The sequence below is a fragment of the Ochotona curzoniae genome, unplaced genomic scaffold (genome assembly GCF_017591425.1).
Source record: "Ochotona curzoniae isolate NIBS_2020 unplaced genomic scaffold, NIBS_Ocur_1.0 contig_4105, whole genome shotgun sequence".
Classification (NCBI taxonomy): Eukaryota; Metazoa; Chordata; class Mammalia; order Lagomorpha; family Ochotonidae; genus Ochotona; species Ochotona curzoniae.
Window position 1 is genome coordinate 4,056,657 of NW_024466129.1, and position 23,646 is coordinate 4,080,302.

The 23,646-nt window shown below is 45.4% G+C and overlaps 1 protein-coding gene and 1 pseudogene across 3 annotated transcripts in view; one reads left to right on the plus strand and one right to left on the minus strand.

Annotated features, from left to right (window-relative positions):
- Positions 1–4,026: 4,026 nt before the first annotated feature.
- Positions 4,027–23,646, minus strand: part of ASTN1 (astrotactin 1) — a 295,645-nt gene continuing 276,025 nt past the window's right edge. For 2 of the 3 annotated variants that reach the window (XM_040984223.1, XM_040984222.1), the window contains exons 21-23: positions 21,534–21,634; positions 12,961–13,144; positions 8,951–9,379 (exon numbers count right to left, since the gene is read on the minus strand). In XM_040984223.1, coding sequence (XP_040840157.1) covers positions 9,142–9,379; positions 12,961–13,144; positions 21,534–21,634 — 523 coding nt within the window. In that variant the 3' untranslated portion in view covers positions 8,951–9,141. Of the gene's footprint in view, positions 4,038–6,936; positions 6,939–8,950; positions 9,380–12,948; positions 13,145–21,533; positions 21,635–23,646 lie in introns of those variants that run through there. The other variant, XM_040984224.1, reaches the window with a different exon arrangement.
- Positions 15,391–16,748, plus strand: LOC121159222 (annotated as a pseudogene).

Below are 23,646 nucleotides of genomic sequence, written 5' to 3' on the forward strand. Positions count from 1 at the left end.
CGGGGAATACAGACTTCACAATCAAGAAATCATTTGGGGCCCGGTACAGTGGCCTAGTGGCTAAAGTTCTCACCTTGAACAAGTCAGGATTCCACATGGGCACCAGTTCTAATCCAGGCATCCCTGCTTCCCATCCAGCTCCCTGCTAATGGCCTGGGAAAGCAGTCAAGGACAGCCCAAAGCCTTGGGACCCTGCATCTGTGTGGGAGACTTGGAAGAAGCCCCTGGCTCCTGCCTTTGGATTGGTTCAGCTCCAGCCATTGTGGCTGCTTGGGGAGTGAATCATTGGACAGAAGATCTTCCTCTCTGTCTCCCCTCCTCTCTGTATATCCGACTTTGTAATAAAAATAAATAAATCTTCAAAAAAGTCATTTGGAATTCTAGCTCAGGGGGAACTTGAGTAGATTACAATCTTTTCACACTGATAGGTAAAGTGAACAATGAGCTTAACTTATCCAGGGTATCACTAACAACCCTGGATAGTACTTGGCGAGTGAACTATTCCATGTGAGTATAGCTAGAGCTCAATACATATCTATTGATGTTGCACATTTGTCAATTATGTTTATTAGTGAATTTCCATGCTTCATGTTCAGAGATGAGACATACATTACTCAATTGGGAATATCAGTAGTACTCAAAAAAAAACGTGTCATTTTTGTCTCTAGTTTCCATTCTTGCATGTATTATATAGGAATCTTCTCTATGCTAGTTCAAGGTTGTAATAAGATAAAATAGGCACAAAGGCCTAGTGGCTAAATACTTATCATGTATATACTGGCATCCCATGTGGGTGCTGGTTCACACCCTGGCTGCTCCACTTCCCGTCCAGCTCCCTGCTTGTGTGCTGGAAGAGCAGTAGAGGATGGCTCAGAGCCTTGGCACCCTGCATGAAAGAAGCCATTGAAGAAGAGGCTCCTGGCTTTGGATCAGCTCAGCTCCTGCAGCTGCAGTCATTTGGGGACTAAACCATCAAATAGAAGATCTTTCTGTCTGTCTGTCCTCTCTGTAAATTTGTCTTTCCAATGAAAATAAGTAATAAATCTTAAAAAGAAGAAGAAGATAAGGAGGAGGAGGAAGAGGAAGAGACTCTTAAAAAAAAAAAAAAAGAAAAGAATTGACCTAGGAGTGAAGGCAGGTTAGATTCTTGTGTCATCTGTCATTCAGACTCTCAGGGAAGCTCCAGGTGTCCTTATTGGAGGAAACCTGGCTAGTAGTTGACTTCATTGTTGCAATTTTACCAGGTTTTCTATTAATTTCCTGACTGGTGAATGGTTCACACAGTCAATGGTCTTCAGACATGATTCTGCCTTGACCTTGGGCTTTTCTTTTACTTCTGTGTCAGGTCAGACTCCATCCTTGAGTGTATGTTTGGCTCATCTCTTCTGGCCCCAGCTTCTTTCAAGGGCTGCCTTTTTCCACCCACCTTTCCAGTGCTAGCACCGTTCCTCTGTTTGTTCAAGTTGTAGTGACTTCAAGGACCAGGTACATCCTCATGGTGGGAATGCCACCTTGGAGAAGCACAGAGGCAAAGGAAAAGATAGATGTGAACTTCCACAAGGAAGGGCTTTCAAAGCGCCTACTGATGCCCTGAGGAATGCCAAAGTCAGAGTTGTGGAAGAAAAAAAATAATGTGTAGATCCAGTCTTTTTTGGCTCTTTGAAGCGTTTTCCAGATTTATTCTGGGAGGCCCCAGTGCTGTGGCTGGTGGCAGGAAAAGCTGCACCTGGGAGGCCTGCCTGGCTTTTCCATCCCTGGGTTCATCCTAGGCATTCCTGAGAGGTGTGGGCAGTCCCCACTAGTGGCCTGGCCCTGCTTTTAGGGGAAGGAATTCAACTATACTCAAACATTCCATTGCTTCTCAAACCCAGTGGCACTTCATTAAACCCCAGGCCACACCCTCTACTCTGTTTGCCGGTTTGCCATGGTAACGAAGTAGCCATTTCTTATATTTCCCCTCTTTACCTCACTCCAGTCAGCTCTGTCACAGAACACCTCTACTGTGGGCCTCTTCCAATCTCTGCTAAGCTGCCAAAGGACACAGTCCACAGGGTGCGAATCAACACATCTTTCCCTGTCAGATGCTCAGGTCTGGAAAGACTGGAGGGATGAAGTGCTGGTCAGGAGTTTCCAAAGTGTGGATACAACAGATACACTAGTTATTGGAATGTTTCTGTTCTGTAAGTCTAAAGACATTTGAGTACAGGAGGAGCCATATCTGAGGATGTGGCCCAGGCTAAGGACAGTCAGTGAGGTCAGAGATGAGAGGCATTCAGGACTTGGGTTTCTATGTATGTCAAATGCCAATCAAGTCACCAGCAATCTTGCAAGTCCACAGACCCAGCTTGATTGTGTTGTCTTCTCTGTAATGGGAATTGACACCAGACTGAATATGTGAAGCAAGCAGTAAGGTTAAGAAATATAGACTACCATGTCTTGCCAGTCCTGCAAGATAGAACTAAGACTGTCTTCCAATATAGATTTAGTGACAGATCCAAAAATAAAAGAACAATACCATGAAACTGAGCATGTACAAGTGGGGCCAGGGGACTCAACAAATGCATTTTGTTCCATTATTCGATTTCAGTATTTGTACTTGTACATGTCATAAGTTATATGCAACAGAAGTATGTGTGCATACAGTAAATTTATCTAAATAATCCTGATTTCAAGTGTTCTGTGCTTGTTACATTCCTAAAAATGTCTGCTATACATTCACAGTGTCAAATGCCAATGCGCTCCGACTCGGCAGATTCATTCTTAATCTTTACACCAGTCCATTGTCCGGGTAGTCATTGTGATTTGCTCAAACGTGATGCTCAAGAGGAAACCTGTTGGTCATCCCTGCAATCAGTCCAAATTCGTGGAAATTTATTTGCTCTTAGAATAAAAATTCCATCTTTCAGATTGTCTCTAAGACTCAAAGGAATTCTACTAACTCCCTAAGTCAGATGAGATGTAATACAGCTTAGTGTTACCCAGTGGGGAAAGCAGAAAACATTTTAGATAAATGAATACAGTAAGTTAAAAATGGGAAACCAATGCAAAAACCTTTATAATCATGGAAAGGGGCACCTGGATAAGGTGAAAAGACCAACATAAGCAACTGAAAGAAGCAGATCCTGCTGTGAGAGCATAAAGGCGTACATAGAGAAGACAAACATTCAAGGCATAGACGGGGGAGAAGTCCTCTGGCTTCCTTCCCCTTCCTGTCCTCCCTTCTCTCACAAGAGCCTCCCATTGTCCTACCAAGCTGGAAGCCTGTTGACAAGAGAGTCTGGGAAGTATAATTTGGAAGAGTCAGCCCTGTGTGATACAGAACAGAGCAAATGAGATTGGGAAATGGATCTGAGAACAAAGTAATTGCTTGTGAATTGCACATGTGCTACCATCCTATCCTTGTTGGACATGAGGACAAAGTGACACTTATATTGGTCCAAACTTAGGCTTACCCATGAGTAGTTATACCCTACAATTTCAACGGGACGTGGTTTGAGGTGTTTTCATCTCTAAATGGGTAGGTTAGAGAACATTGTCTGACTCATTGCACAATAATAGCCTTGGGGTCGTTGGACATTTGACTCATTTGAAACAAAAGAAGTTGCTTCTACTTATTAAGCCCAGAATATGGCTGAGGTCCACCTACTGGGCAAGGTAAGGAATCAATTACACTAATTTGTACCCCATGCAAGCAGGCATAGGATAGATCTAACAAAAGACAATTTGGGTGAAGAAACATAATGTCCAAACCTGTCCAGCTCTGAGGGAATAAACTCAATTACAGAGCACACTGCAAAGTCCCAGAACAAACTTGTTTATTTATTTTCCCCTTCTCTTTGGAATAGTGCAGACATGAGCCAAATCTTGGACTCTTCACATGTGCCAAAAGAAACTGTTATTTATTTCTATATATTATGAGAATTTCATTTGAAACTAAACTTTTCACCAACTGATTTCATTTAAAATGACAATAGAAGATGAGTCAGTAGAAGGGCAGGATTCAGGAGACTGCTGCTATTTAACAATAGGGTTGAGTTCTTGGTCCATATGCCCACTCACGCTGTCCTGGACACTTTTGGTCCTCGCATTTTCATCCATGGATGGAGTATTACCCTGGATGCAAGCAGAACTCCAAGATGAGGCCCAGAAGAACCATTAAAGCACATTATAGAGAGATGTTGGAAAACCCAAGCTAAGGGCCCGATTTTGTGATTCTGCAACAAACCAACCACTACCAAAGCCAATCCAAATAAGAAGAAACAAGACACTAAGCTTGTGAAAATAGGCTACCCAGCCCAAGTTGTTTTCCTAATGGCAGTACTAGTTTTACACTGAACCAACCATATTCCTCCCCCCCGCTTTTTTTTTTTGCCTGATGTAGGGCAACAGGGAAATTATTTGCAAAAAAATTCAGTAGGAGAATTTTTCCCTTTACAGTAATCTAAAAACGAAACAACCTGTAGCAAGTAGAGATAGACTAGTGTAATGGTTAGAGTCAACAAGCCCTTTCCAGTCTTTCCAGGTGTCGGAGTAAGTGATGCACAGGCTTTGAGATACCACATTTTCTTTCACTTCACAAGGCAACAAAGATTGTGGAATATTATGCAACTAAAGTATTTAGCACAAGTGTCCGGCACCTAGTAGGGGCCTGGGGATGCACATTCGTATTCAAGAAGTTCTGAATGCAAAAAAGGACAGATAAAGTAATTGGGAAAAACCCATGCCCTCCAATATTGAGATCTCTTTCTTTTCCTTCCCTGGCCCAGGGAACAAGGCTCCTGCTTGAAGTGTTTTTGTTCAGGCTCTGTGGTTCAGGTTTTTAGCAGTATTAGGCTGCAGCAGCTCACCATCATTTTTGCTACCATTTGGTGGGAGCTAAAACTTGCCCAGTTGGTGAAATGGGTACACTGTGCGTGAATCTCAGCCTGCATTTGATATCCTCTCCTTTCTAATGGCTAATTCATGAATAGGCCAAGGCTCCCCTGGGGGCTTTGTCACTACACGAACAGCACAGACACATGGACCCCCAGATTTCCTTTACTTAGAAGACCCTCTAAGTGGTTTAAAAACCAGCAACTATCCTGTTGCTGAATTCAAGGAAGGATAGGCTTAGTGCTGCTGGACATCTCTTGGTGGTATTCAGCTGGTAGAGGAACCGCCTTCAACTGTCCACGACAGCTTTCCTCAGGTGTCTCTTGTCTCAGATGAAAACTGGGGCAGTCACAGCGCAGACACGTGCTCCTGCCAGCTTGATGGGCCTAGCCTGGTGGCCTGGGCTTTCTCATGCTGCCTGGTAGCACTAACTGTCAGAGTTCCAGAGAAGAAAATGAAAGCCCTGAGGGCTTTTGTGGCTCGGCCTTGAGTTAGTGTCACAGCCATCATCAAGTAATGACTGCAGAGAGTAACAGAGCTGCTCAGATGCCAGGAGTGAGACAGGAAGACCAATGCTAAAGAGGAAGGGGTGTGTGTGTGTGTGTGTGTGTGTGTGTGTGTGCGCGCGCGCACGGCATAGAGGGGTAAGGACAGGTGTCCAAGAATTCACACCGTGTTTCAGAATCACCACAGTCTTCACTTTCTTTTCATTGTCCCTTCTGGGCAGGAAGTTGAAGGCTTCGATCACAACTTTGGAAGAAGATCTATTAAGCCCAGACACTTGTCATCTGATTATTGAAGAATTTAAAGGGAATCACATTTTGACAGCAGTCAAGATTACATATACATTGTAGAGAGAAAGAAAGTCATTACTGCGTACCAGCCAGTCTATCTCAAGAGCCTCTACAGAATGAATGCAATACAGAAGTCTGTCCATGAGGACCTTCTGCAATGCTTCTCCTCCATGTCCAGAAGATAAAACTTCCTTCACACTCTGCATTCCTTTGTCAGAGCCTTCCTCACTCTTGTGAGGAGAGATCAGTCTAACTTCCCATCTGAAAAAATAAATAAACTCCAGGCCACAGAATAAGCACATGTCCTTCACTAAACGAACTGTCTGGAATCTAGCAAATACACGTTTCATTTATTATTTTTTGCAGAAGGTGGTAGAGAGGAGCTGAAGCTTATTACTTCATACCAATACATTTATAACTAGCTTTAATGGAAGAGTCTTCCCTCTAGCAAGATGATGGCCATAGGCCTGAACGTCACAAGGAAGCACTTCCCAGTGGACACAAGCAGATTGTTCAGTGTTGAATCACACAAGCAACATCCACAAGGCAACATTTACTAACGCCTTTGTTTATTATTTAGTCGCTTATTTCATTTTTAATAATCACACAATAATTCTTTGAAACAACACTGTTATACCTGAAGATGGCCACATTATATTTTTCTTCCTTCTATAATAATAGAGCAGGTTTTTTTTTTCTTCACACGCAGTTTTTTAATAGAACATTCGAATATCAGGAAGTGAGAGTTAACTGAAAACGAACTGATCAAACTTCATGGAAAACGATGCACACTCAGTTAAAGGTCTAATGCTACTACTGAAGTTCATGGACATCCAAGAGGAAACACCAGCGATCTCAAGGGTCCACAGGGTGGAGACAGTGTGGGTGAATGAAAGGGACCCCCTTGAGAACTTGTTTGGCAACTTGAAAATCCGAGGATTAATACTGGTCCAGTACCATCCTCTCTTCTGGCTAGAAAGGAGGCCAGCTTTGGGCAGTGTATCTTCCCAGGGACAAAAATTCTCGCCTTTTCTGTACTGTCCTATGACTGTGCACAGTTTCATTCACAATGGGATCTTTCACCTGAAAGTCAGTGGGCTGAAGCCACCGGGAAAAGTGTGGGTGTGTATGTGTGTATCTGAGCATGTGTGTGTGTGTGTGTGGTGTGCATGGAGAGAGAGGAACATGGAGGGCAACCAAAGGAAGAAGAGACCTGTAGAGAGACACGGAGTAGAGGGGCGAGGGTCCTAGAAGAGCCGTGAAAATGTACAGCTAAAAGTGGGGGTGGGGGAGCCCGAGGAAGACAGCCAGGAGATATGCAGACAGTGGACCTAAAATACAACGTTGATCAGTGTGTGACCCTGACACATCCTCCCTCTTGGCCCCACACTGGGGCAAAAAGGCATTGGCAGGCTCCCCAACCTCCATCTCAGAGGCTCAACACAGGCAACAAGATGCTGTAGGCCCCACTGCACCATCTTGTGACCTCTTGGCCTTTCTGGCAATGGTGCCCTCAAAGCCCTTCATCTGAGGTCCTGCACTGACCACAGGCAGAAGCCCCAGTCTTCTGTCAGCCTTTGCTCCGGGAATCGCTGAGATAGGCATAGAGGGCCTCATAAATCTTTGCTTCTCTAGAAAGAAGCAGAGGGAGTGGGATGAACCAGCACCTTCAGCCTTGTCACAGGCATCATGTCCGACACCTACTGGGAGGCTGTGAATGGGAAGCCCCATGGGTGTGACACCCCCAAAGGTTAGAAGCACACTAGCCCTCACATTCGTGCTGCATCGCTGAGCGGTGGATGCTCCAGAAACTGTCAAGCTGCCTGCACAGGCTCCCGTGGAACTGAACACTCATGAAACTGCATGCTCCAAGCCCTGAAAACAATGCTGAGGATCTCAGGCTGGTTACAATCCTGTGCTCCATCCAGCACAGCCATAAAGCACAGCAGAGAATCGAGGCAGCAACACACCTTTCTACATCCATTTCCTCAGAAAGAGACAAGAAGAGCACGTTTCCCAGGGGATGCTGGGAGGAATCAGTGAAGTGTGAAGTGCTTATGGCAGTGCGTAAGATTCTGTAAACATCCCGTTAATCTTATCTACTACTATTTCTATTATGGAAAGTGCACTGGAGTTCAGACTTGCCTTCGAGACCCTGTCCCTCCTTTCTGACCTTTCCCATGTGTCCACAGCAGCAGCTCTCACACAAGGCAATGTGGATGAAATATGTGCTCAGGCCTGCTGGGCTGGTGTGAGCAGCTAAAGCCTTTATGGCTCACACAGCCCTGCAAGGCTGTCTGGGAGGCTCAGCTTCCTGACAGCCAGGCTGAGACTGGCACCCACAGCAACACCAGGGCAGTAGGGTGGAGAGACCTACATCCACCAAGAAGGGTGGCATCCTCCTGGGGATGTTCCTCAGAGAAATAATTTGCAAAGTAAGAAGTAACAAGAGTTGAAGGGCCATCCATAGCAGCTAGAGGTCACTAAAAACTAATTTGGAAGTTTCAACTTCTCCTGGGCCAGACCACACATCCACCAAGCCACCTGTGCAGGGGAAGACGTGCAAGGGCTGAAAAGAATCCAGATGTTTATACCTTGGGCTCCAGAGAAGTGGGAGTTTGGTAAAACAATAAATTTCCTCTCTTCTAGAATCTGAACGGCTAGCTTTCTAGGTTGCCTTCTCCAAAGGTAAACTTGCCAGGAGCATTTTGTTGCCTATCAAACATAACCTGTTCCAGGAAATGTTGCAGCGTGGCATCTCAGTGAATCTCCAAAAGCGTTGTTCAGATGAGCTAGTAGAGATCTGTCCCAGGAAGACTGAATGCCAGGCCTGGCTTACAACGGGAGGGCCTACCACATCCCCAGGAGGCGCCCTGAGGCCTCTAACAGGAGTTGAACTCCCCTTTGGGAAAGCATCAGGATGGTCTGGGAGGAAAAAGACAATGAAGCACAACAGGTACTGCCTTCCCTCATTTGCTTACTAACTTTGTGAGCAAGGTGTGGGCTCCCTGAGTAATGCCTCCTGAGGACTGCCTGAGAGTGGGGGGCCTGAGTCAGGATTTATAACCTGCTGTCCTCACTTCAGCCCCAACTACAATGGTCTCAGAAACTGAGGCATGGGTGCCTCAACCTGGTAGACCTTCCATGGGAAGCAAGACGACGCTTCTTAAGCATTTTGCTGATGACCCTCTTGGAGAAAAAAAAAAAAATGAGTACAACAAATGATTCTGCCCAAATAAGCCTCAAAATCACCCTCTAAAGAACAAACACTGGCAGGTGTCTACCATGCAGATGAAGAACATCAAACTGAAGAAGTCTGGTAGGGAGCAAGGAGCAGTCTCCCTTAGTAGGGTGTTGCTCATGGAGACTTTAATGTTCCATTAAAAAATACTAAAAATCCACGGACTAAATCAGCTGTCCCACTTCCTTTCTCCTCCTTCATTTCGGCAGCCACTCCCCGGACGCATGCTGCCAGCTAGATGTCTTTGCTGTCCCCATAGTCATTGTAGGGGATGCTGAGGGTCTGTTCTTCACAGGTCTTCCTGAGGTCATGGCTGAGCTCAGACCAGTCAAGTCCATAGGGCTTGATCTCGCTGTAGCGGCAACCCAGGTACTTGAGAGCGCTGCGGCGCAAGCTGATTCTGGGTTCCTGCAGGAGTCCATTGCACCAGCTGCTGAGATCCCCAAGCTGGGAAAGGATGAGGCCGGCTTTCCTAGGGATCAAGCAGGCAAGAGACTTGAGTTAGAATTCAAAGGAGGCTAGGAAGGGGAAAGAGCCCTGCTAACGTAAGATGCTAAGCTTCTCAAGGGTAAAGCTCTGTTTGATTGAGTATACCTCTAGCACTTAGAATAGTGGATTCCCCACCAATATCTTTGTCAAATGAGTGAATGTAATGGTGAATGGGATGGCTCTGTAATGTGAGGCAGGACGCAACAAGAAACACAGAGAGAAAATGCAGGAAGGACAAAGAAAGAAGAAAAAAAAAATCACCAGTGTTTTAGTGACAATGTCGACCTTTTAAAATCATAGAGTTGGCAATCTTGAAAGACAAATCAATTTTCTTTAAAGCCAGTAATTTATCATTGCTAAATGACAAATAATGTGCTTGGCTGGGTATCTCTTTTTTCAAAGCTATTTCTGAATTGGTAAAAGCATCTAGTATATTGCACTGAAAAGGATCTCCCATGTGACCAACTAGGCCCATATTGAGGTAAGTGTAGTGTAATGAGCGTGAGGACAAGGGCAACCTCGATTCCCTTTGACACAGTCATTCTTCAGGAGAGGAGGATTCTGAGCTGCACACATCATCTGATTAACTGCAGGTGAACTCCGTTGCACTCCCTGCCCTCTCAGGAAGTCAGGAGACCACTGTCATTGCAATTCAGCCCCCTTTTCTGTAAAAGTGGAAAAAGGAAGTGATGACAGGGTGTCTGAGCGGTTGAAGATCATTGAGAGGAAGAAGAGGGGGAACAAGGTGGCACCAAGTTCATATAGACTGGAAAGGAGTTGTGATTCCTGACCACAGAGTGTGGAGCTTCTGGACTGCGGCTGGAGGGAGTGAGGTGTCTCCATCATCTTACCATGACCCTTTCGTCCTGGCCCCCATGTCTGTTGTCAGAGGCCGGATCATCTAACAGTTCCCAGGTCCCAGACCTTGAAGGTTTCTACTCTGAAGGATTAGGATCCCCTTATTCAACTGGTATACTTGTTCTTCAAAGACCTAACCAGCCAGAGAACCAAAAGCTCATGTGAGGCTACAAAAACCTGTTCTGGAAAATTCAATGAACACCACTCCTTGTACGATGTGTTGACATTCAAGATAAATTCTTTTGAGAAGAAACATCTTTGTCTAGTTTAATCAACAATTCCTTCCAGAAGCTGGAATTTTCTGCCCTCCATTTTGAGCAAGCTTTCAAAGAACAATAACCACATCCATTCCATTCCTTTCCTCTGTCCTGGCACAGTGCGTCACTCAGGGATGATCTCACTGCATTCCTAGGAGGGCATGCTAAGAGAAGGGTGGAGCTGATGTTGGGGCAAAGGTATAGTGCTTCCCAGCAAAGCCAAGGCTGGGGGTGGTGTGAGGTCCCTGGAGGGTCAGTGGCATTTATTCCAGCCTCAATGGTGGGTCATGGGAAATCAAACAAACACTCTGCATCTCAGACTGATAGTCTGTACTTTCCCTACCGGCCTGCGCAGCTGGCCAAGCAGGTTTTCCAAAAGCTGTCACCAAAAAGAGCCTTGGTGGCCCCTCCCCTTAGCCCTTGCCAGTAGTTGTTGATGGATTCTTGGGGAGGAGGAAGTGGAGGTAAAGAAGGGGGCAAGGATCCTTGGTGTTGCCTTCAAGAAATGGAGAAACTCATAGTGGGCATCCTCCCAAAAGGGAGAATTTAATTAACCCTTAGAGTCTTTGTTGCTGTCTTCATTGCTCACTCAAAAAAAAAAAAAAAATTAATGTGGGCCTGCCCTTAACCATCTCAAAGTCTGTGGTTGCCCTTCTTAGCAACAGTAAAACTAATGTTCTTTTCAACCGTCACCTCAATGTGGAGGCCTCCACCAGTTCCAAGGAAAGTGGGTTTAACCGAACCCAGGGAATCCTTTCAGTCTGCTCATTGGAAATACAAACCCACAAATCCTTTTTCATTCACTCCCGCAGCTCACCCTAAACTGGACTGACGTTGCTCAAGGCAGGGGCCTTTTTCTTTCCTGTGGTTCTCTCTGAGATCCAGGACACAAAGTACAAGATTTTATTTTTCCCAAGCTCATGAATCTACATGCTGTCTTCTTCTACGCAGTTGTGAGAGGCCAGTATTGCACAGCAAAGGGCCCCTGGGAGGAGGGCTTGGAGAGAGAACTGTGGAGTCAACACTGGGCTACACTTCATATGAACATTCATAATTCTTCCCTCCCCGGGCCCCTCGCTCACTGTCTTAGTTAACCGATTTTACTCTTGAGTCACAAAAGAGAAACTTGAAAGGAGTCCAAACACCCTTAGAAATCAGAATGATATACACGATTTTGTTCCATATTATTTTTAACGGTAGCATGCCAGTTCGCTAAGAAACAACTGTATAGGCACACTGTGTCAGAAGTATCAGAAGAAAACAGAGAAAGAAGAAAGACAGAAAGGAACAGAGAGACAGCGAGGGAGTGCAGAGAAGCGGAGGGGTGGAGAGAGGGCATGAGAGATGTAACAGTAAGACTAAGCTTTGTAGGAAAGGGGCATCTCTTAATGTACATCTATTTTACACCAAAACGAAGAAAGCCAAATTACGTGTCCCTTACATATTTTCCTCTGATCCACGATACTGCTATTGGTTTAGTTCAGGACCGCAATGCTTTACAAATATCAGGAAATAATCTTTTTGAGTGCAGAAAGATCCTGCCCGCCGTTATACAAAATCAAAATTGTTTTCCTTAAGGAAGATAAGCTCTCTTTCATGCTTTGAAAGTAACACAAAAGAGGGAAAGTGTTCCGTGCCTTGGTCCTTTTGGGAAGTCTGTCATCATTTCAGAGAACAGCAAGTTCACTGAGGTTGAGTCTTCACCCAGGTGGGTCGGACATGACATGGAATCCCAGCGCTTTCAAGGTGAGGACTTAAGTCGCTAAGCCATCACACTGGGTCCGATGTCAGTATTTTTAAGAAAGTCTATTCTCTAAATGTGTGGGGGAGAAAAGGAGATATCATCCCTTACTTCTTAACTTTCAAAGATGTCTATTTGGGCCCAAGAACCTCAAATTGGTGAGCACTGAGTCTTGGGAAGCAGTGACCGTGGGGTCAGGAGCTGGTCAGTATATGGCTTTGTAGCTTTGGCCCAGGCATCTCTTAAGCTGGGTATTTAGATACACACATGTTGCCTTTTCAAAGACTATGAAATTTAACTGAAAATCAGTCTGTATAATTTTCACAGCAAATGTAAAGTCCATATGAAATATGTTTGGATAACCTCTTCACCAAAATACCATTTTCTCTCATAAGACCAAGCTTTTGGTGCCTATAACTTCAGCATTTAGAACATGTCAATATGATAAAGCAGGATGGAGGTAAAACAAGTCAAGAAAAAAAAAATATATATATATATAGAGAGAGAGAGAGTTCAGAAATGTATTCATGGTCACTTAAATAAAGCTATCCAAAAGTGATCTGAACCCTCTAAAAGTTGTGGAATCACTCACTCTAAGCATCTCTGCTCAACTGGAAATTGGTGCAACTTTACAAATGCAGTATTACAGTGTCAGAAACATGGAATTCCAAAGGAGCTTCCAATGAGACGTCATGCTTCATAAATTACCTGGGGCCTAGCTCATCCTCACACCGCCAGGTGAATTCCCCAAAGCTTTCGTAGTGCTGGTTATAGTGGTAGAGAACTCGGTGTAAGGTGGGGGATCCCAGGTCCAGAAGGGTGTTGTAGGCCGTCTGCTGCTCCTTCCCACTTGTGTAGCCATTGAAGAGGTTGTAGATTTTGTCAGCTATTTCTTAGGCGGAAAGAAAGGCAAACAGGTAAAACATACAAGAGGTTACTTCAAGAAGGTTGCAGCAAAGGTGGACGCCACGGCCTGAAACGGGATGTCTGTAATCTGCATCAAAGTGACTACAACTGAGTCTGGCCTCCACTTCTGATGCAGCTCCCTGCTAATGCGCAAACTGAGAGGCAGCAAATGATGACTCAAGTCCTTGGGTCCCTTTCACACACAGGCAAAGCCCACTTGGAGCTCCTGGCTGACCCAACCCCAAACAGTGCAGTCATTCTGAGGAGTTAGTAGTGGATCAAAGATCTCTCTTTCCATCTATCTTCCTCTCTCAGTCTCCCTGTATTTCAAGTAAGTAAGCAGATCACCAAAGAGATGTATTCAAAAATAAAATACCTGTTTAAATTTATTCTGGTGTAAAAAAAAAATTTATGTCAAAACACTTTTGGCAAAGTGGAGATGATTTTTGTATGATCTTGGCAATTTTTCCTATAGAGCACATAGGATTTCATCATTAAACATTTTCTCATTAAATTTGTCTTGATTTTGTTTTCATTTGTTTAGCAATATATAAGTGATCCAATAGTGTGTTAATTAAATTCATGTTGTAAATTTTCTGTTTTTTTCTCTGTTGCTGATTTTGTTTTATAGCTTTTCATTTGGGGGGGGGGTTTATGGTAAACTGTGCAGCAGAGACTATCACATACAGATGTGAAGATACAATGCAGTGTGCATCTCTACTTCCAAATCAAAGATGGACTCCCACTGAAACTGTTGAATGTACTTTGATGATAGGATGTTAGACTCTGCCATTGTTCACACTTACAATGTCAGGATACACTTAAATAGCAGAATGATGGAGTAAGACTCATTGTGAAGGAACATACTATTGTAATGACATGGGGAAAATTGGTGGCAGGACACAGGGATTTGGGAAGGGATAAAGGGAAAGACCAGAGCCTGTGGAACTGTATCACAGAATAATAAGTTAACTTAAAAAAAAAATCTGTCGGAGAGATGTATTTTCATTCCCTCCAGCAGGCAGCTGGGATCTGGTGAGCAATGAGCTGGCTTTCATTCACTGGTGACAGAAACACTTTCATTCTACTGGTTCTGAAGTCCATGGTTCAGACAACCTTACCCTCTGTTGGCTCAAAGACATGACAATCTAAATTCCTGTCACAATTCCAAGTGAATTCAGAGATGCTTGTAATAATAGGACATCCAGGAGATTCCTTGGCTCTAATGAATAAAATTTCTACTGCTACTCCACCCAAATGTTATTATAATGTATTTGCTTTTCTAACTTGCCCATTGCTTATGAGGTGGGAGTCAGATTCCATGACTTGCACAAGGGACTAGCACAAAACCAGACAAGTGGTGGACCAAGAAATGCTAGCCAAATGCTCCTAAGCTTGGGAGCAATCAGAATCTGCTTTGTGGAATGATGTCCCATGATCTCACACCAGTCCTTTGGCAGTCAGACTTATGGTCAACACAGGCAGCTGTGTGAAACAGAACCTTGGTTCAGAAACCCGCTTAGATTTTCAGGTTGTGATATGGGATCAAGAGACAAAGACAATGGTGACTTAGACAATAAAGACCCATGATACCCTGTTATTCATTATGACATGTTATTGACAAGAATTTTGTGTATGTGAGTTCTAATGCTTACATAATCAGTGGAATGCATTATGAACATCCCTGTTAATGTAAATGAGAAGATGCAAAGGACGGGGGGCAGGTGATCACCTTAACGTTACATAACCAGTGTGAAATGGAGTTGAGGTATAACAATATGCCTGCCAGTGCTACCTTGAGTCAATGTTCGAGTTGGTGACAGGCAATGAGTTTTGGGTAGAGGAGGCAGAGTCTTAGGGGCAGTAAATCTGGGACTACTGTTTCTAGTGGAAGGCATCACAGTGGGACAACCGTAGGTGCTAAGTGAGGAGTCACAATAGATGTGCAGAAAATCTCTCACTTCTGGTCGAGTCATTAAGGAGCAGAAAGGCTATCCTGAGAGCTGGGTTCTTTACACTGGGAGTCCGAGTGTTTACTGAGAGAAGAGGGGCCCAGGGAGGAAACACCCTTTTGATCAAACCAATTGTATCACTGAGCTGCCTATGCCACTCCCACACTGGTGCTGGCAAGTTCTTGCTTCTAGGAAGGGAAACAACGGCCCAGGTCTCCAGCCCTGGTGATGACACTGGTGGCCGTTTCCTTGGCTCCCGGGACTGTGGGGTCTAACCGTCATGCCTATCCGTGTGTTGTGTACTATCTCTCGAGACGTGGCTGCCATCCACTGTGGCCACACCTTCCACCTGCATTTCCTGAATCAGTGGTTTGAGACAGCACCAAGTCGGACTTGCCCACAGTGCCGAACCCAGGTTGGCAAAAGAACCATTATCAACAAGCTCTTCTTTGACCTTGCCCAGGAGGATGAGAGCATTTTGGATCCAGAATTCTGAAAGAATGAGCTGGACAGTATCAGAGCCCAGTTTTCTCAGAAACAGACAGCCAGGCTATCATTGATGCCCTGCGAGACTCGCTGGAAGAGCACAATACCACTGTGAAATCTCTACAGAAGGCCTTAGGCAAGGCTGAGATGCTGTGTTCCACTCTCAAGAAGCAGATGAAGTGCCTGGAACAACAGCAGGATGAGACCAAGCAAGCACACGAGGAGGCCGGTTGACTCAGGAGCAAGATGAAGCCCATGGAGCAGATTGAGCTTCTACTTCACAGCCAGCAGCCCGAGGTGGAGGAAATGATTGGAAACATGGGTGTGGGACAGCAGGCGGTGAAGCAGCTGACTGTGTACTGTGTATCCCTCAAGAAAGAGTATGAGAATCTAAAAAAGACACGGAAGGCCTCGGGGGAGCTGGCTGACAAGCTGAGAAAGGACTTGATCTCCTCTAGAATCAAGTTGCAAATGGTCAACTCTGAGTCGGATCAGACTAAGCTAGATCTGCGGTCTGCTCAGAAGGTCTTACAGACTGCTGACAAGGAAATCATGAGGCTCAGAAAGAAGTTAACAGTGCTGCAGGAAACCTTGAATCTGCCACCAGTGGCCAGTGAGACTGTCAATCTCCTGGTTTTAGAAAATCCAGCCCCTGTGGAGATGGTGAACCTCAAGCTCCTCCGACCATCCTTTGGGGATGATATTGCTATATTTGGTGTGGATACTCCCCCAGCCTGGCCCTCCAGCTCCTACATGGCCACTCCAAGGAGCTCTGCATGGAGAAGGCACACTCTCCTGTTCAAGATGTCTCCAAGAAGGTAGCCAAAGGCTCCAAGCAGGAACCCCAGCTCTTGTTGGGAGGCCAGCGTTGTGCAGGAGAGCTAGATGAGGAACTGGCTGGCATCTTCCCTCTGTGCTGAGCCACAGACAGCCCAAGAGAGCCAAGACAGAGTCCTGCCGAAGCACAGATGCGGTAAGAACAGGATTTGATGGGCTTGGAGGGCGGACAAAATCCATGCAACCTACTGACATGGCCATGATCCACCCATTGCCTGTCAAACCCAAGGCCAAGACTAAGCAGAAGTGGGAGTGAGACCTCTGAACCCTCTCTCCCAGGCCAAGCTGGACACCTTTCTGTGGCAGAGAGACTAGTGAACCCAGGCAGTGGCCAGATGTGTACGTGCAATTTGTAGGTCAAGGACTGGCCAGGATAGGGTTTGGGTTTTTTTTTTTTTTTTTTGAGATGGGGGAGCATGCGGTGGCCCCTCTTCCAAGGCCAGTCCTGAGAGCAAGCACAACGAGCAGGTGAGAGTGAGCATGCACTTACCTGCCCACTTCCATCGTGCTGGGCCTACTTTTGGGAGCTGGTGTGGACACACAAGTGGTTATCGGCATATCTGCCATTCACAGAACACAACTGTCCACACCATGATACTATGTTCAGAAGATCTGCCTTAGGTCCTGACTAGTTCTGGCTCCTGCCGTCTCCATTGAGAAGTTGTATTGTATTATAGTGTCTGAAGAACTATCCGACATGCCTCTTCTATTCATTTCCTGACCACATGTCTACATTTACTGAAGAATATGGCTTCTGATCACCTTCTCCATTTCTCAATTCCTTTGTAGGTGACTTTGCAAGTCAAGACATCTAAGTCTAAAGACCTCCAAACAGCACAGTCAATCATCACTCCTAAGAACTGTTCCACTTTTGAGCTAGAAAATTTCAGTATCACAGACAATGAATACAAGTTCCTTGCACGGCTTCTCTACTTCCTCCCACTATGCAACGATGGGTACGTGAGTGCTTCGGTTCCTCTGTTCACTCAGGGCACGTATCCGCTCTGCATGCATGCCTTCTCTACCTGATCTGCTTCACAGACCTCACAACTAGTGTTCTCCAACAGCTTGCTTTCTCTTCCACCCGTTTTCTGCCTCCCACGGCTGCTGCGGACTCCTGGAGTAAAACTAAAAGCAATGGAATCAGAAATGCCCTATATTTCCTCAGTATTCTGTACCTGTCTCTCTCCACAGAAACTTCACCATAGGACTTCTTTCTCTTATGCCCACATTCCGTGCACTGGCCAATCTTTTTCATTCTGTCCTCAAAACAATTTAAATTTATGCTGCCTCTTACTACCTCTACCACTACTATCCTAATTGAAAATCGTATTCTATTTCTCCTCTGAATTTCCATCACCTCCTTACTTGCCCACTCCACAAATTCCATAGTTGATCTTACTCCATTCCACATAGCACTCAGGATGATTTACAAAATACTGAGTCTCAACAAACTACTCTTCTACTCAAAGTTCTTCAGGAAGTCCAATCCTCATGCCCCACAGACCATCAGACCCAATGGTAGGAGCTTCTGGGCTTCTCCCCTACCTTTCTTCAAACTTTGCATTGTTGCTCTTCCATCAGTAATGATCTTGATTCAGGGACCATTGTGGCTTTGTCCTTTGCCTTCTTCCCAAATCATCCAGCTAAAATTCTACCCCCTCTACTTCTCATCCAGTGTCCTTCATTATCTCCATATCATCATCTGAAATTCTATATATTTTGCTGTTTTTCTGATGTTGTCACTCATCTTTGCCAAAACATTAACTCCAGGAAGCAGAGTTTTGCTCCTAGTATTTAGTATATGTATTTAGGAATGGCTTAACATTTTGTTGAATGAGTGGATAAATTTCGTGAAATATGATTATACTTGCATCATTGGGAAAACAATCTAAATCTAATTATTTCTTCAGCACCTACTACTACGGCCAAATAAATGATGGCAAGACAAAATAAAGGAATGGATGTCCAGCTGTGTTTGGGATCAGGGTGGGAACACAGATGATGTGGGAGTAGTAGCTGAGAATTTGCTTCTGCTTAGTGAAGATTTATGAAAAACTCTTGGAAGACTCAACTCTCAATCTAGAGACCAAGCATGATGGTTGATCTCATTATGGACATAAGCCTCCACCTTATGCAAGGACAAGGCTGATTTTAGGAAAACACTGATACAAACTCAGTTACACAAGGTCTTCAGTGTCATGCTTTGTAGAAAGTAACTAGTTTAAGATAGAGTTGCTTCCAGCTTAATTATTACAAACTGAAGTCATGCTTTGGGTCACTTGAAAGATAATTCCCATTTGTTATTAGATTTAAGCTCATATCCAACTAAATTATATTTATGATCACCATCTGGGTTTGAGGGAGACAAGCATATGGTTATTTTGGTAGAACTGCAAGAAGTGTATTAATTTGCAAGGATACCCTCAATTAGTTGGGCTCATTAGTCTCCAGATGTGCCCTGAGCAGCCTTCTTGCTAGCTGGAGTACACAAGGACCTGGCAGCCTGACTTCATTCTCTCTGCAACAGGCTGGCTTTTGCACTCCAGCTGGTCCACTGGGTGCTCAAGAAGTCCTTGTCAGATGGTACAAGCAGGTAGAGCACATTTGGACACACTTTTTAGGACTAGACTGGCACCATGGAGAAAGCTGGCAGCGACACATTCCTGGCAAATGTCCTGACAGTGGCCATTCTTTCTTCCAAAGCTGTTGTCTGTCAATCCATCCTAGCAGACAGCTTCACACTGTCTCCCTTCCACTTATAAGTATCTCCCTGTTGTTGTACCAGCTTGTACCAACTCAGCAAGTAACTCCAAGGTGGTACAACAGCCTCCAGGGACACCAGCAAAACCTCCACAGCAGACGCAGGGAGGCAACTTCTCACCCTCTCTTTATCTCTGGCTTACAGTAAGAAATCACTGGAAAATGGAGTAAAGACACTGCCCATGCTTGTCAGACAACCTCTTATCAGCAGGTATTCAATTTGGGCTCTGCTTCTCTCAGCAAGGAGATGCAGAGGCTTTCAAAAGCCACAGCCTGTGAGCCAGCTCTGCTTTCTAGAGGGAAGTTTATCAGTGTTCAGGCTACTGTAACCCTGAAGAGACACTAGAGGGCTTTTGTTACCTACTTTGACTTTTTTTTTTTTTTTTAAAAAAAACATAAGCCTTTTGTTTTTCCTCAATATTCAAAAACAAATGGAAGATTTTCAGTCTCCAGAATAATAACCCTCTGAGTATCCGATGGTGACGTGGTAAGCAGAGGGGAGTCAGGATCAGCTACTAAGTCCGAGTGCTGGAACTGTGAGCAGCTTTGTAATCTTCAGTCAGCTCACTTACTCTATGCTGACTCTCCAATTTTCCCAACAGTCTGTTCATGCGGTAAGTACTTCTTGAGTTCCTGGGAGAACACAGGCTTACTAGATAACTTCTATTAGCAATGACAGCTCGTAGTCACTGGTTATTTACTATGACCCAAGTTATCTTTTTCCATCTAGTTTAAATTAACTCATTTGTTTTTTCTAAAACTTTATTAGCTCAGATACTATTATTTCCCTCCAGTTGGTTTTACAGATAAGCAAACTAAGGCATGGGGTAAAATATACAATTCAAGGTCAAGCATTTAATAGTGAAGCAGGAATTTCAACCTGAGTGATTACAGAAACCAAATTCTTCCATAGCCAATCAGCTAACTATGCTTCTTTCTAGGAGTAGGGAAACGATAGTGGGGATAAAGAGACCAGGGTTCTGTTCCCATAGAGCTCAATATGTAGGAGAGTGAAGTAGATAGACATCAAACACATCGTTATATAAACAGTGACAGGTGTTCTCCAGGAAGGAATACTTGTTCTGAGATATGTAGTGGGCAAGTAGCTCATCGGTTGAAAGGGGTGAGGGAGAATAGTATTAGAAGTAATGGGATCAACACGTGTAAGGAGCCTGTGGTAGTGAGGATGATGTTGGAGGGAACAAGAAGAAGGAAAACAGTGAGGCTGTAACAAAGAGACTGGTCAGAGGAGTGTCCGGAGCCATGCCATCCAACTCCAAGTAGGCTTGTAGAAGATTTTAGCCACAAGAACAAAGACAATGCATGAATGACCTTTAAGAGTCCTTGTTAGGATCTTGAAACAGCCATGTTCTTAACATGCTATGACTCTATTTAGGAGTCGTGTAGTGTTACAAAACTGATCTTAATCAAAATTAGGTGATTGGAGGGATGTCATTGAATCATTCAGCCACAATGTATCCCTTATCGAAGTCTGAACAATCCAAACACCCAATGTGAGTCAAGATCTCTCTCTCTTACTACACAAACATTACGAGTTCAATGATATGGCACGGATATTGACAATTGATCATATTTATTAACTGCTCCTGGAGTCCTGAAAAGTGATGGCTAGGATGGAAAGTTTCTGGTTGTGGATGGAGATGAGAAAAGCTTAGAGCAGATGACATCAAAAACAGAGGGGTTGGGGGAATCCCAGAGCCAACGAAACTGTCATAAAATGAAATTAAAAAGCAATGTTGATACAATATATATAAAAAAAAAAACAGCCCGGAAACATGAGGGGCTGAGAGATGAGTGAGCTTCCCATGCTGTGAGTGTTGATGGAGACTTCCTGTTCACTGAAGCCTGATGCGGCAGGGGTTGGATCAAAGGGGAGCACTTGTTTACCAAAAAACTTCAAAATACAGAACCACAGATGCTGATGCAACTTTGCTAGGGAGAGAATGACAAAAGCAATTAGCTCCAAACCCGTAGCCTTGCAAGTCATCTTTGAGATGTACCTATGGAGAGAGTAAGCAGTTCCATGGCTGCCTGAGGGCAAGGTCACAGGTATTCCATCCCGTGACCACACACACGCTCAGGGACTTTGTTAGGGCTTCCCACAGCTTCCTGACATAGACCAGGTGGAATGAACATGCGCATCAGAGACTTCTGCCAGAGAGAGGGGCTTCCCAGTGCGTCTCAAGAGACAGTGTTGGCTCTCCTTGTCCCTGCAGCTCAGGCGATCATGTGTGAGCACTTTGCTCCCTCCTTCTGCATGGTAAGCAGAGTCTCCACGGTGTCTGTGCAGACTGAGCCAGCTTCAGCGTCTCTTACCTTGCGCTTTGATGTCATCCACCACCGGGCAAGGGGTTTTGACAATCACATCACTGGGCCTGGAGCGCCGGCCTGTGTTGTCCACTCCCCATAGCGTGAACCTGGCGGGGAGATGGGAGAACAGCATTACCAGAAGGAATATGGCTGACGACTGGGCCTCTGGGTCTTGGCTGAAAATGGCCTTGCCTGGATGCACAGCTCCTGGCCCTGGCTGCTTTTCCCACCCTGAAGCCCAGACCTGGCCATCACTCAATCAGAAAGCTGTGACCTGAAATCTCTCACCACATCCTGGTGGGTCTTGGGCTGCCATCTACTGCTTTGGACGTAACAGCTGAAATAAAGCGTCATGGTGCAGAGCACCAGGTCCCCAGACCAGCAGCCTCAACATCACCTGCACAAGGGAGCAGAGAAAAAACTTACAGGTCCCACCAGAACCTCCTGAGTCAGAAACCCTACAGATAAAGACCTGAATCCTGTTATTTACTGAGCTTTCCTGGTGGTTCTGACACCAGCTAGGCTTGGCCAAACACCATTCTGAGGGACAAAACCTTAAGAAACTTGGTGTGAGCCTCACATCCCCTTCTCTGTACAACAGAGATGACGGCAAGGCTCCTTAGAAGCCATTGTGAAAATGACACAAGAAAATGATGTACAGAAATGTTTGCAGCAAAGATGACTGGTGGCATGCATCGTCTTAGTTCTCTCCTGTCTCTTCTGCAGCTACCCAACGCCTTTATCCAAAGGTCTAAGGACCGCCTCCCTTCCCTACAGCCAGAAGCCAAACAGACAGCCTGCAGAGGCTCTGGGCTGTGTGTGGCTGGGCACCGCATTGTCCACGCTCAGCCCTGGCTATTCGACAGAGTGCTACCCACCCACCACAACCCAAGATCTGCAGAGGTAAAGTCATGGTCTCTCGGTGCTGTCAAGATGCAGTTCTAACTGCCCTGCCTGGAAGAGGATGACTACCTGGCGATGGCTTTACTCCGTACAGGGAGTTTGGTCATTGCCATCCCACGAGCCCTGGTGTCTGCCCAGCGCCCCTTGGTTCGAGGAACAACACGAACACTGCCTGTCTTGTCCCTTTCCTGCCACAAGAGTCTGAATCTATCCACAAACACAGATTTTCTTCCCTCCTGATAGGGTTCAATGGGGAAAGGAAGAGTGAGGTACCACATCAGAGTAGCCCACCAAAAACTATACACTGGACCTGAAAAGGTTGATGGTGAAAAAGAAAAGAAATGAAAATCACTCCATGATTCTGCCAAGGAATACATAATCTATTCAACAGGAAAAAACACCATCCTGCTCATTGGCTCTCAGCAGACGGTGGCCAGTCTGCAGTGTGGGCCCCGATCTTCTGCCCACTTCTCATAGCTGGGCTCTCGCTACTGGTTTAGCACCTGTCCTTCCTGACTGTTCTGAGCTGCATCTGAGCTCCTGTCTGGGTCACTGCCGAGGCCCAGCTGCCACCTGACTCCACCAGGATGAGTCTGCCTCTACGTTGGATTCCTGCCTGCCCTCCAGTGCTCTGAGCACGACCTTGAAAGCGCAGACCGTGGCTCCAGCCTGGTTTACTTTCTGACGAGTTGCACAAGACTCTGCCAAATGTTTATAGTCACTGGGCTTATAGCTTCCATGCGTTGCTTCCAGCTGCTGCTTCTTGGTGCCTGCCATTATTCAGTCCTGGGTCTTGGTTCCTAGTCACGTCTCTGGACCAGGATGTGAAGGGTCCCAAGGTTCGAGTAATAGGCTGTCAGAGAAACACTGCCTGCCTACCTACCTCAGAGCCTGGGAACTCTCATCCTTAATCCTATGCCCAACCTCACTGCCTGGGACAGTGCTCACCCCAACCCCGCATCTCCAAACTCCACCTCTCCAAACCCCACCTCACAGCCTGCGACATTCTCATCCCAAACTCCACGTCTCCGAACCCCATGTCACTGCTGGGGATATTCTCACACTGTGTCACCTCTCTGGCTTGTTCTGCTTTGTGTCCTGTCTTCAGAACAGCGCCAGCCAAACTCTATAGGATCTTGCAGATAAAGAAAATGTCTATGCTTAAATTCTCACATTATTCTGATGGGAAAATTGACAAAAAGTTTTAAGACTTACG